At 45.5% G+C, this 13,265-nt stretch overlaps 1 protein-coding gene across 1 annotated transcript in view; it reads right to left on the bottom strand.

Annotated features, from left to right (window-relative positions):
- GGA3 (golgi associated, gamma adaptin ear containing, ARF binding protein 3) overlaps positions 1 to 13,265 on the bottom strand; it is a 47,469-nt gene that overhangs the window by 7,134 nt on the left and 27,070 nt on the right. Inside the window, exon 10 of the mRNA XM_077251721.1 lies at positions 13,105 to 13,221. Coding sequence (XP_077107836.1) covers positions 13,105 to 13,221 — 117 coding nt within the window. The remainder of the gene's footprint in view (positions 1 to 13,104; positions 13,222 to 13,265) is intronic.

Here is a 13,265-nt window from a genome sequence, read left to right as displayed (position 1 = left end):
GACTGAATCTTCGTGATTAGGTCTCTGCATGACACTATTTTCTTTTATTTCAAATGAAACAACTGAGATAACTGGGTAGAAAGTCAAAATGAGCAATTGTAAGTACACAGTGCTACATAATATGATTGCAATATATTCAGAGGCTAAAAACTTGGAAGGGAGGAGTGCTTCTTTAATTTAGATCAGACACCTATTGTCTTTAAAGTGAACATAGTTCTAAGTTCCAAAATCTTGGTTATACACTGTGTGCAGAATTATTAGGCAATTTGTATTTTGATCACATGATACTTTTTATACATGTTGTCCTACTCCAAGCTGTTCAGGCTTGAGAGCCAACTACCAATTAAGTAAATCAGGTGATGTGCATCTCTGTAATGAGGAGGGGTGTTGTCTAATGACATCAAAACCCTATATAAGGAGTGCTTAATTATTAGGCAACTTCCTTTCCTTTGAAAAAATGGGTCAGAAGAGAGATTTGACTGGCTCTGATAAGTCCAAAATTGTGAGATGTCTTGCAGAGGGATGCAGCAGTCTTGAAATTGCCAAACATTTGATGCGTGATCACCGAACAATCAAGCGTTTCATGGCAAATAGCCAACAGGGTCGCAAGAAGCGTTTTGGGCAAAAAGGCGCAAAACAACTGCCCATGAATTGAGGAAAATCAAGAGTGAAGTTGCCAATATGCGATTTGCCACCAGTTTTGCCATATTTCAGAGCTGCAACGTTACTGGAGTAACAAAAAGCACAAGGTGTGCGATACTCAGGGACATGGCCAAGGTAAGGAAGGCTGAAAAATGACCACCTTAGAACAAGAAACATAAGATAAAACGTCAAGACTGGGCCAAGAAATATGTGACTCTTGATGGGTCAGATGGATGGGCCAGAGGCTGGATCAGTAAAGGGCAGAGAGCTCCACTCCGACTCAGACGCCAGCAAGGTGGAGGTGGGGTACTGGTATGAGCTGGTATCATCAAAGATGAACTTGTGGGACCTTTTCAGGTTGAGGATGGAGTGAAGCTCAACTCCCAGACCTACTGCCAGTTTCTGAAAGACAACTTCTTCAAGCAGTGGTACAGGAAGAAGTCGGTATCGTTCAAGAAAAACATGATTTTCATGCAGGACAATGCTCCATCACATGCCTCCAACTACTCCACAAAGTGGCTGGCCAGTAAAAGTCTCAAAGAGGAGAAAAGTCGTAGTTACTCACCGATAACGGTGTTTCTCAGAGCCCATGACAGCACTACCAGAGAGATGGAGTCCGCCCTTCAGGGACAGGAAACCCTACAGGATAAAAGGGCGGTACCTCTCTCCTGCCTCAGTTTTGTTTACAGAGCATCAGAGGTCCTCCAGGTTAGTGACAACAAGAAATACACATTTTTAGCAAAATACTTATGAAGATTACACCGTGTCTAAATCAAAACACACACTTTGTATAAGGTGCTCACCGCACACGTGATAACGGGGGGAATAAGCAGGTGCTGTCATGGGCTCTGAGAAACACCGTTATCGGTGAGTAACTACGACTTTCTCAGTCGCCCATGACAGCACTACCAGAGAGAATTGCAGAGATTATTGCTTTAGGGCGGGACCACAGCCTGTAAGACCCTTCTTCCGAAGGTTAAGTCCGACGAAGAGGTTAAGTCTAAGCGATAGTGCCTAAAGAAGGTTGAAGGTGTTGACCAGGTGGCCGCTTTACAGATTTTATCTATTGGTACCTCCGACCTTTCGGCCCAGGAGGTCGCCATAGCCCTTGTAGAGTGTGCCTTGAGTCCTTCAGGAACTGCATTTCCCGTGGACGAGTATGCCAAGGCTATCGCATCAGTGACCCAACGAGCTATAGTGCTTTTTGAGGCTTTGAGTCCTTTCCTAGGCCCCTGAAAACAGATAAAAAGACATCCTTCCTTCCTATACTGACGGGAGGACTCTAGGTAGTGTATTAGACACCTTCTTACGTCTAAGGTGTGGAATTTTTCCTCTTTTTGATTTTTTGGATTTGGGCAGAAGGACGGAAGGATTATTTCCTGGGATCTATGGAAATTGGAAGCCATTTTGGGTAGATAAGCAGGATCTGTCCTCAATACTACCCTATCATCCATTATCTGTGTGAAGGGAGGGTTTGCAGATAGAGCCTGAAGGTCACTAATCCTACGGGCAGATGTTAGGGCTGTAAGAAGGGCCATTTTAAGAGATAACACTTTAAGTGGTATCGAATCTATGGGTTCGAATGGGGGTTCTGTCATAGCCGAAAGAACTAAGTTTAAGTCCCAAGATGGAGGGCTTCTGATTTTTATTGGCCTAGAACGTGCCGCGGCTTTAATAAACCTTGCTACCCATGGATTAGTGGCAACACTATGATTGTATAATGCCCCTAAGGCCGCTACTTGCACCTTTAGGGTGCTTACCGAGAGGCCCATATCCAAGCCTTTCTGTAGGAACTCTAATATTTTATTTATTGGAACCTCATCTTGTAGTGTTACGCCTGAGGTGGACAAAAACTTTTTCCAAGTTTTACCATAGATTCTAGTTGTTATTGTCTTCCTACTTTTTAATAGTGTGGACACTACCTTATCTGAGAAGCCCTTTGCCCTTAGCAGTGACCTCTCAAGTTCCACGCTGTCAAGTGTAGATTTGCCGACTGAGGGTGGAACACCGGCCCCTGTGATAAGAGGTCTGGAAGATCCGGGAGGATCCAGGGATCTGTGACCGATAGAATTCTCAGCCAAGAAAACCAAGCTCTTTTGGGCCAGAACGGGGCTATTAGAATGATTCTCGCCCTGTCCTGTCTTATCTTCCGTAGGACTGCCGGTATCAGTATATAAGGGGGAAAGGCATATGTCAGACCGTGAGTCCAGGGAATCGAGAATGCATCCAGAGCTCGGGGGTTCCCTCTGTGGTCTAGGGAACAAAACTGTTTTACCTTCCTGTTCTCTAGACTGGCGAAAAGGTCTATTACTGGTACCCCCCAGATTTTTGTGATCTGATCGAAGACCCTTTGGTTCAGAGCCCATTCCCCCTGTTTCAGCTGGGTACGACTTAGGAAGTCTGCCTTTTTGTTCACTACGCCTCTTATGTGTAATGCCGAGAGGGATAGGAAGTGATGTTCGGCTAAGGTGAAGATCTGGGAGGTAGTATCCATCAGGGCTCGTGATCTGGTTCCCCCCTGGTGGTTCAGGTAGGCCACTACTACTTGATTGTCCGAGAAAACCCGGACATGCTGTCCCCGTAGTTTGGGAAGAAAAACTGACAGAGCGTGGCTTACTGCGCAAAGTTCTTTTTGGTTTGAGGATACCTGGTATTCTCGATCTGTCCAGACCCCCTGAGTAACACTGTTTCCCAGGTGAGCTCCCCACCCTGTGGGACTGGCGTCCGTGGTAACTATTCGATGTGTATCTATCACCCACGGGACTCCCTTCGATAGATTGTTGGAATCTAGCCACCAGTCTAGGGAACGAATAGTGTCTGAACTTAGAGTCATGCGACCTTCCAGGCATCCCTTCAGTGTAAGCTGATTTTTTAGGACATCCCACTGGAGGTCTCTCGTGTGGATCTGAGCCCACTGTACTGCCGGGAGACAGGCAGAAAGGGACCCCAGCAGTGACATCGCTCCCCTTAAGGTCATATGAGGGTTTGAGCGAGCTGCGGACACAATGCTTAGTATTTTTTGTATCTTTAAGTTTGGAAGGCGACATTCCTGTAAACCCGAGTCCAGAGTTAGGCCCAGAAACTCTTGTACCATGGTCGGTTCCAGTTTTGATTTCTGGAGATTTAGGAGCCAACCTAATTCTGTTAGAGTTTTTATTACTCTGCTGCACTGTTGGCGACAACGTTGGGCTGAGTCGCTGACAATCAGGAAGTCGTCTAGGTATGGTATTATAATAACATCTTCCTCCCTTATGTGGGCCATCATTTCTGCCACTACCTTGGTAAAAACACGGGGCGCTACTGAAATGCCAAACGGGAGGGCCTTGTACTGATATTCTCTCACTACTCCCTCCATGACTACTGCCAGTCTGAGGAATTTTTGTGAGTTTTTGTGGATGGGGACGTGATACTACGCGTCGCTGAGATCCAACACTACCATGAAACAACTTGGAAACAGGTTTTTTATTGTGGATCTTATCGATTCCATTTTGAATGTTTGATTCCTTACATAGCTGTTCAATTTCCGGAGATTTATTATTGTGCGGAAAGAACCGTCCGGCTTTGGAATCAGGAACAGTGGGGAAAAGAATCCTCTCCCTCTTTCCAGTAACGGAACTTCTCGGATCACATCCTTGGATATGAGTTTTGAGATTTCTTGTTCCAAGGCCTGTTGTTGTCGTCCTGAAGGTTTCAATGGAGTGACGACATAGTGTTGGGGAGGAAGGGTGGTAAAGTTTAATTGAAGTCCCATTTTTATTAGATTTAGAATCCAAGAACTCGAGGAGATTTTTTCCCAGGCCGGAAGGTATTGAGACAGTCTCCCTCCCACCCTGGGTGAGGTGTCATTTAGGGGTTTTCTTATTTCTAGGGGAGTTGCCAAAGAGGAAGCCCCTGTCTCTATTTCTCCCCTCCTCCCACCTGTTCTGTTCTCTAGGGGGGCGCCTGCGGAAGAATTTTCTGTTCCGAAAGGGCCGCCTGACATATGGAGCAGCCAAGTTAGGGAATCCCTTCTTCTTATCCCCAGCTTTTTGTAAGATGTCATCTAGGGTTTCTCCAAACAGAAATTTCCCCTCACATGGGATTGAGCAAAGTTTTTGTTTTGTTTGTAAATCCCCTGGCCAGTTTTTCAGCCACAGCGTTCTACGCGCTGCATTGGATAGGGCTGCCGATTTTGAAGTTAGCTTAATGGAATCCGCCGAAGAATCAGCCAAGAAGGCTGCCGCTCCTCTAATCATGGGAATTGACTCGATTATTTTTTGCCGGGATACTCCATCCCTTAACTGTTTCTCCAGATTATCTAACCAAATCATCAGAGATCTGGAAGTACATGCGGCCGCTATGGCGGGTCTTAAACATCCCCCTGCTGACTCCCAGGCTCCTTTTAGGAAGGTGTCGGCTCTTTTATCAAGGGGGTCTTTTAGCGTACCCATGTCCTCAAAGGGCAGTGCAAATTTCTTTGACGCCTTAGCGACTGCCACGTCTAGTTTAGGGGCTTTATCCCATGCTATAGAGTCATCTTCCGCAAAAGGATATTTCCTTTTAAGGGAGGGTACAGATGAATTTTTCCTTTCTGGCTTCTCCCACTCCTTTTTAATCAGGGCTTGCACGTTTTCATTAAGTGGAAAAACTCTGCGTTTTTTCTGGCCCAGGCCGCCAAACATAATGTCCTGTACCGTTTTATCAGGACGTGGGTCTAGAACCCCCATTGTAGATCTTACAGTCTTTACGAGGGCATCAACTTCATCTAAGGGGAAGCAATGGCGGCCTCCACTCTCAGTGTCTGAGGAGAAGGAGGAACCTTCCTTGTCTGACACATCCTCATCAGAACTAGAAGGATCAGAATGAGACAGGGGAACAGGTGATCTCTCCTTAACCCCCTCCCCTTTAAGGGATTTAAATGCTGTTTCTACCTCTGATCTAATTACCGAGCGTAATTCAGAGGCAAAACTAGGGGTTTCTTCACAGAGGACTTGACCTATACAGGAACCGCATAGTTTTTTATCCCAGCTCTGTGCTAGGGGTTCTCCACATAAGGGACAGTCTCTATGTTTGGTTTTTTCCGTTTTTTTTCTCGCCTAAAAAACAAACGGAAAAGGGGGACCCTAATTATTTAGTGAACTTTCACGAAGATCACTCACCCATCTTGCGCAGCTACAAGTACCAGTTCTGGAGGAGGCACGGGATCTTGAATGAGACCCGAAGTAGAAGGTGCCGGCTGGCTGGATATATTGGAGGCTTTACTCTGCGGCGTAGAATGGCTCCTGGAACGGGAACTTCGGGTGCCTGCAGAGGTCCTTCCGCCCGACTTGCGCTGGTGGTGACGCTGTTGTTGCTGCACTGGTGGCTGCAAGGGCTGTGCTGACTGGAGCTGCTCATCGCTGTCCGCCATAATGGGACTGTATGCAGCGACGAGCGCTCTCACAGCTGTCTTTTTAAAATGCGCGCCGAACACTCCTCCTCCAGGCTGCGTCTGCAGGGAAGCGCTGGTCCCCAGTGCGCATGCGCGTTCCCCGGGACCCGGAAGTAGACTGCATCTATATCCGGTGCGGCGGCCATCTTGGTGCTCTCACACACCAGGCCACCGCTCCGGAGCAGGCCTCTCTGCAGAGGCACGCCGGGTCCCAAAGCCCCTACCCCAATCTGGGGAGGCAGCGGCGCTTCCCTCCGCCCGCTCTGTAGCCCCATCGGACCCAGAAGCGGCGGCGTCGGACACCGAACCAGCGGTGACAGGGGCCTCCCCGCCGTCATACCCCCACTGGTCGGCTCCGGATCACAGGTACCGATCCTGAGGGTTCGCCTGTCAGGGACAGGAAACAAAACTGAGGCAGGAGAGAGGTACCGCCCTTTTATCCTGTAGGGTTTCCTGTCCCTGAAGGGCGGACTCCATCTCTCTGGTAGTGCTGTCATGGGCGACTGAGAAATAGTGACATGGCCCCCTTGTTCACCTGATCTGAACCCCATAGAGAACCTATGGTCCCTCATAAAATGTGAGATCTACAGGGAGGGAAAACAGTACACCTCTCGGAACAGTGTCTGGGAGGCTGTGGTGGCTGCTGAACGCAATGCTGATCGTAAACAGATCAAGCAACTGACAGAATCTAAGGATGGAAGGCTGCTGAGTGTCATCATAAAGAAAGGTGGTTTTGTTTTTGCATGTCAGAAATGTTTATTTCTAAATTTTGTGCAGTTATATTGGTTTACCTGGTGAAAATAAACAAGTGAGATGGGAATATATTTGTTTTTTATTAAGTTGCCTAATAATTCTGCACAGTAATAGTTACCTGCACAAACAGATATCCTCCTAAGATAGCCAAATCTAAAAAAAACCCACTCCAACTTCCAAAAATATTAAGCTTTGATATTTATGAGTCTTTTGGGTTGATTGAGAACATAGTTGTTGATCATAATAAAAATAATCCTCTAAAATACAACTTGCCTAATAATTCTGCACACAGTGTATGTAAACCAAATGTTAGACACTTAAGAACCACTTAGAAAATAAAGTTAGTCATGAGAGAAAAATAGACATGGTAGTTGCCACAGGAGGAACCCCCTGGCTTCTTCAGAAAGGGTGTGACACAGTTTATAAAAGTTTCTACGCTCACTTTTCCCTACATCAGACACCCATCTCCTTTCACTTATATACTCTTAGGTACCAATATGTTGGAAACCTAAACCTTCCCCCCCAGGGTGAGACCATGCCATGTTTCTCTGTTATAAAGACAGTGTCCTGGGGGGGCGTGGCTATGTAGCAGAGGAGAGAGGACGCACCCTGAGAGAGCTCCTGGAATCCTGAACTTATCCTGCCATTAAGACCCCTTTTTCACAAGTTATACCTGCTGGTATTAGAACTCCTGGACCTTGGGAGGCTTGTGACCTCTGCGGAAGGGTGCTGTGAAGCTCCGGGACGTTGGGTGCCGAGGAGACCTGGAGGGACAGTGGAATCCACGTGTAGTGGCGGCCATTTTCTAAGCGCGCGCCCCGACGGGACAGGAAGCGGTGCCAACCTCCATCGGCAGCGGGGCTCTCCCCTTGGGCTCCGGGAGTCTCCCGACATCTGCGGGTGAGTGCTGTGGAGCTCGGGTGCACCGAGAGTCAGAGGACCTGGGCGGGCGGCGGAGACTGCGTGGGACAGCGACCATTTCTAAAGCACGCGCCCTGACAGGAGGGGAAGCAACGCTACTTGCCATCCTTGCGGTGCTGCTCAGGAGGGGAGCATACATCCTGAGACAATAAACAGACGTGCGGCGTGTGCTCTGGAAAATTGGGCCCCGCCCTCCCCTATTAGATAGACACTCAACCTGCCAGCGCCATTACTTTGGAGGGATTAACCCCCTCCCTGCTGCTGCCCTGTCGAGACTGTGAACCCGCTCTGGTGCATAGAGCCCTGGTGAAGACTTAAAGCTGCTACATTTCAAATTCTTAATATCCCATCTGTCTATCCAGAGTCACTTTAGGTTATAAACTTTGAATTTAACCCTGCTGTGTCCGCGACTGGAACGTGGATTCTCCATAAATACAATTGTAATCATTTTGTGGAACCTTGTTGCCGTTAGCCATGCACCATTCCAAGGGAGCAGGAGCTGCTGACAAATTAAAAAGATACGCCAGGGATGATCCCCCTGATAGTGTACGAACTCTTAGAAACAACCCCTCACAGGCCCAGCGTAAAAACCGCCTCTCTGATAGTACTGAGGAGGGTGACTCTTAAACAGGCATCTGAGCAATTAATGCAGGCTATATCCCCAACTAGATCATCTCTTACTGAAAAAATAGAGGATGTGCATACTGAGGTGGGTAGTCTGCAGCATGATATGCAGGCCATGAGGGGGCGCATTACAGAGGTGGAAACAAGAGTGTCCCATATAGAAGATACCATCACCCCTATGCAGGCTAAACTGACGAAAGTGGCTGGCTCTATAAACACCTGGAAACAAAAGGCAGACGACTTGGAGAACAGACTACATCGAAATAATATCCGAATTATTGGCCTGCCGGAACGTTCGGAGGGTCAACAACCTGAGCAATTTCTGGAAGACTGGCTCAGGGCCTCTCTGGGAGATGAATTTTCCTCAACATTCTCGGTGGAGAGGTTCCACAGGGTCCCTACAAGACCTCTACCCCCTGGAACTCCACCTCGACCTTTTCTGGCGCGTCTCCTTAACTGTAGTGATGGGGATGCTAATCTTCGTTTGGCACGGCAAAAAGGCCCTATCAAATTCAACAATGCTACAATTTTGATTTTTCCAGACTTTTCAATGGAGCTCCAAAAACAGCGGGCACGGTTTATGGAAATCAAGAAGTAACTTAAGAGACAAAAAGGTGATCTACTCTATGCTCTATCCAGCTCGACTCCGAATTGTCCATGAAGGTTCTTCCATATTCTTTACAGACCCAGCGGAAGTAACTGAATGATTACGGTCCCACAAGGTGTCTAATGCAAAAGAATCCCAATATACTCATAATCCAACAAAATCTTTCTTGGCTAATGGCTATACAAGCGGAGCTCTCTATACGGGCGCCGAGTTTATCAACAATACCGGACGCTGGATTCAGTGAGGGTATCCCCTTTTCTATCTGATTGTAGGAATACAGGACTTCACTCCTATACTGTTCGGTTTTTGCTCTGTTTTGTTCTTTATATTAGTTTTGTCTGTTATGTATGTAAAGTCACCGCCAACAGCATTCTTGTACTCTCTGTGATGTCTCTGAACTTTGCCCAAGTAATAATGCACATTATTCTTTCTTTTAAATATAAGTATGGGATCTGAGATTATATGTATGACCTGGAAAATACGGGGTATGGTATTAAAACTCCCCGAGAAGTAATTAAGGTATTTTCACAGATTAAACATTATCATCCTCACGTTATAGCACTGGTGGAGACACACCTGACTAGGGATACAGCCCGATGTGTACAAAAGCCATGGGTACAGTGGTTTATCCACGCATTCCATACTAGCTATTGGATAGGGGTTTCTCTGTTAATACATAGAGATGTCAGATGGGAAGCCAGGGAGGCTCGGAGGGATCCTGAGGGTCGCTTTGTCTTTGTGCATGCATTAATCAACGTGAATATGTGATAGTATGTGTCTATAACCCCCCCGGCTAACACATTGGTTCTTCATATGGCTATGAGTTTCTCCTTAAATTATCCAGATGCAAGTGTTATTTCTATGGGAGATTTTAACTTAGTCATGGATAATCATCTTGATAGACTGAGATTGGACGACGCGATATCTAGGAAACCGCTGTCTCACGCTCCGTCCCAACTGGCTATTTATGGGAGGTAGCGGATGGTTGGATTTATGGAGAATACATCACCCTGAGACTAGGGGATTACTTGCCACTCATCCACTAGGCGATCTCTATCTTGTATAGACTATATATTTGCATCCAATGGGTTAGCATTGTGGGTGGACAGTGTTGAGCATGGCAATAGGGGGATCTCGGACCATAGTCCAGTTATCCTTAAACTTAAATATGGGAAATCAAATAATGGCATGTTCTGGAAATTGAACCTATTCTGGCTGAAACTAATAGATTCTAATGATAGGACGGTTGATCAGTTGAATTGTTTCACCTCAGCTCACCCAGAACCCCAGAATACCAGTCTATTTTGGTACACCCTAAAGGCATAATTAAGGGGGTGCTTGTCTTATACAATTTCTTATATCAAGAGGGTGACCGCGAGAGAGGATGATGAGATAGAACAACGGTTGAAAGACTGACTCGGAGGCCGCATATATCTAATCAAACTAATGGTAATAGGGTTGAGTGGCTAGCTTCTCAAAGGTTATATACTCAGCATGCAGATACTAAGTCTAAACGCATATTATTCTTTACTCGTCAATCCTATTTTGAACTGTGAAATCAAGCAAGTAAATTCTTGGCTTTCTTAGTGCGTCAACATAATACTTCTAACACAATATTGCAGATTCGTGCATCGGATGGCTCATTAGTATCTTCAACGGATGAAATACTCTATTGTTTTTATGATTACTATAAGTCGTTATATAAATCTAGTTGCGGCCTTGATATTTTGGAATGTTTAGATTATCTATCAGATGTAACATTTCCCACATTGAGTTCAGCCCAACGGGCCTTTATGGATGCTGAGTTTACCCTGGAGGAGATAGAACACGCTATAACGGACATGGCTTCTGGGAAGGCCCCTGGACCAGATGGGTTTCCCATTGAGCTATATAGGAAATATAGAGATAGGCTGGCACCACTCCTATTGAAAGTGTTTCGGGGGGTTGGGAGGGAGGACTTATGCCTGAAACATTTTATGAGGCAAACATTATTATGCTCAGCAAAGAGGGGAAGGACCCTTTGGAATGTGGATCTAATAGCCCCAAATCACTAGTAAATGTAGATTATAAAATTTTCACTAAAATCTTGGCAACTAGACTGAACACGATCATATTAGATCTTATACACCCAGACCAAACTGGCTTTATGCCTGGTAAAAGTACTTCTATCAATATTAGGTGGGTTCAGTCAGTGATTCAATATAACTCTCTGGTATCAGATAATAACTGGGCACTAGCATCGCTCGACGAGGCCAAGGCTTTTGACTCCCTTGAGTGGTCCTTTCTATCTGCATGTTTGCAAAAATATGGATTTGGGGACAAATTCTTAAGATGGATTGGTACACTGTATATGAAACCTAAGGCACGTATAATTGTAAATAATTCCATTTCTGAGCCCTTTTCATTACACAGGGGAACTCGTCAGGGGTGTCCTCTGTCCCCGGCTCTTTTTGCCCTGGCGACAGAGGCATTGGCAATACGCATAAGGTCTTCCACTGACAATATGGGAATAGATATAGATGTAGCGGGTCGTGTAGACACCATTGGCCTTTATGCTGATGACATGGTGATATTTATGGATAAAGCGGAGGAAACACTACCACAAGTAATAGTCACTATAGATAAATGTAGTAAATTCTCCGGCCTATATATAAACTGGGACAAATCTACTCTGTTCCCTCTTTCTCACACCCCAATGCCCCATCTTAAAACTCTCTCGTTGCTGCCTATTGTCTCTAATTTCAAATATCTAGGCATCCACATGTCTCAACATAGGCAATTTGATTTACAACTTAATATCTACCCATTACTAGATTTGGTCAAATCTAAATTTGTAACCTGGAATAAACTCCCGCTCTCTGTTGCTGGTCGTATTAATCTAATTAAAATGATATTGCTCCCCAAACTCAGCTACTGCTTTCAACACAGTGCTGTGCCAATACCTAAATCCTTCTAAACCTCCAAATTACGTCCTTTATAATGGGGGAAAGCTAGGCCTAAACTCAAGCTATCTGCTCTACAAAGACCAAAGCAGGGGGGTGGAGCGGCTCTACCAGATTTTTATTTATATTACTTGGCTGGGCAGGCTCAGGCAATAAATAAATGGATGCCCAATAATTCTCTGAGAGCCATCTGCTCCATTCTGCCCGGATTGATTGCCCACTAGGTTTTTTGGAGTGGGAGAAAGTTAGTGTTCCTCGTCTGTTGCCCTTGCTCCGGCTGGCACGATCAATATGGAGGCAAATTAAAAAGTCTTTAGATTTGTAGATACTGTAGCTGAAATGCCCTTGTGGAACAATAATTATTTTTCAGTACTATTGAACCACCCGTCCACTGACGTTTGGATCTCGCATGGTGTCCTCTCGGTAGGCGATCTACATAACCAGGGGACCTTTATGTCTTTTGAACAATTACAGAACAAATATGATATCCCGAGATCTCAATTCTTTCGTTATTTACAGCTAAGATCAGCCTTTCAATCACACATGAGGAATATGGATACAGGTCGAGCTATTTCATCTCTACCTTCAATAGGAATCCTCAATTCGCAAGGTCCTCAAGGCCTTATCTCCTCTTTATATACCTATCTGCTGTCTGTGGGAGTTGGGTCTACTATACAGTCCATTAAGGGGAAATGGGAGGGACTTCTTCCTGATGTACTAGGAGAAGAATGGGAAGATATCCTAGAATCTCCAACTAAGGTCTCCCCATCAATCAATAATAGGATGACCCAGTTGTATATAATATATCAATCCTATTTGACACCGACGCGACTTTTTAAAATGGGTCGTCTCCACTCGCCAGAATGTTTGCGATGTCACTCATTAGATGCAGATTTTATCCATATGATATGGCAATACAAAATGTATTTAAGGCATCCATTCTGATGTCAGTTTTTGAACACTTGATTTGGGATCCAAATAGCTTAATTTACCTAAGAAACTGCTCTGTAGCAACGAAATCTAGACAAAAAGTTCCTCATATATTAAGTTAATGGGCTCGATTCCTGATGATTGCACGCGCATTCTGCCAGGTATTCCAGATATTGGTAGGCATAATGTCAACCACTCAGTTCACCTCTCGTTGCAGAAGTGAGCATAGCCGGAATACTACCTTTTAGCAAGCTTCGTGATAAAATGCCACTGACCGTTATTGTTTGTGGATTCTGGAAGGTCCAATTCGCCATTCATTTCTTGACCTTCTACAACAACCTTGTACATATTGATGGCACGAGACACATTGTCACTGGCTTGGAGAATGTCCCCTGAATTACAAAAATTAAAAAAATCAGTGTAACAGACGACCAAA

The sequence above is a fragment of the Ranitomeya variabilis genome, chromosome 4 (assembly GCF_051348905.1).
Source record: "Ranitomeya variabilis isolate aRanVar5 chromosome 4, aRanVar5.hap1, whole genome shotgun sequence".
Lineage (NCBI taxonomy): Eukaryota > Metazoa > Chordata > Amphibia > Anura > Dendrobatidae > Ranitomeya > Ranitomeya variabilis.
This window is presented reverse-complemented; position numbering and strand designations above follow the sequence as displayed.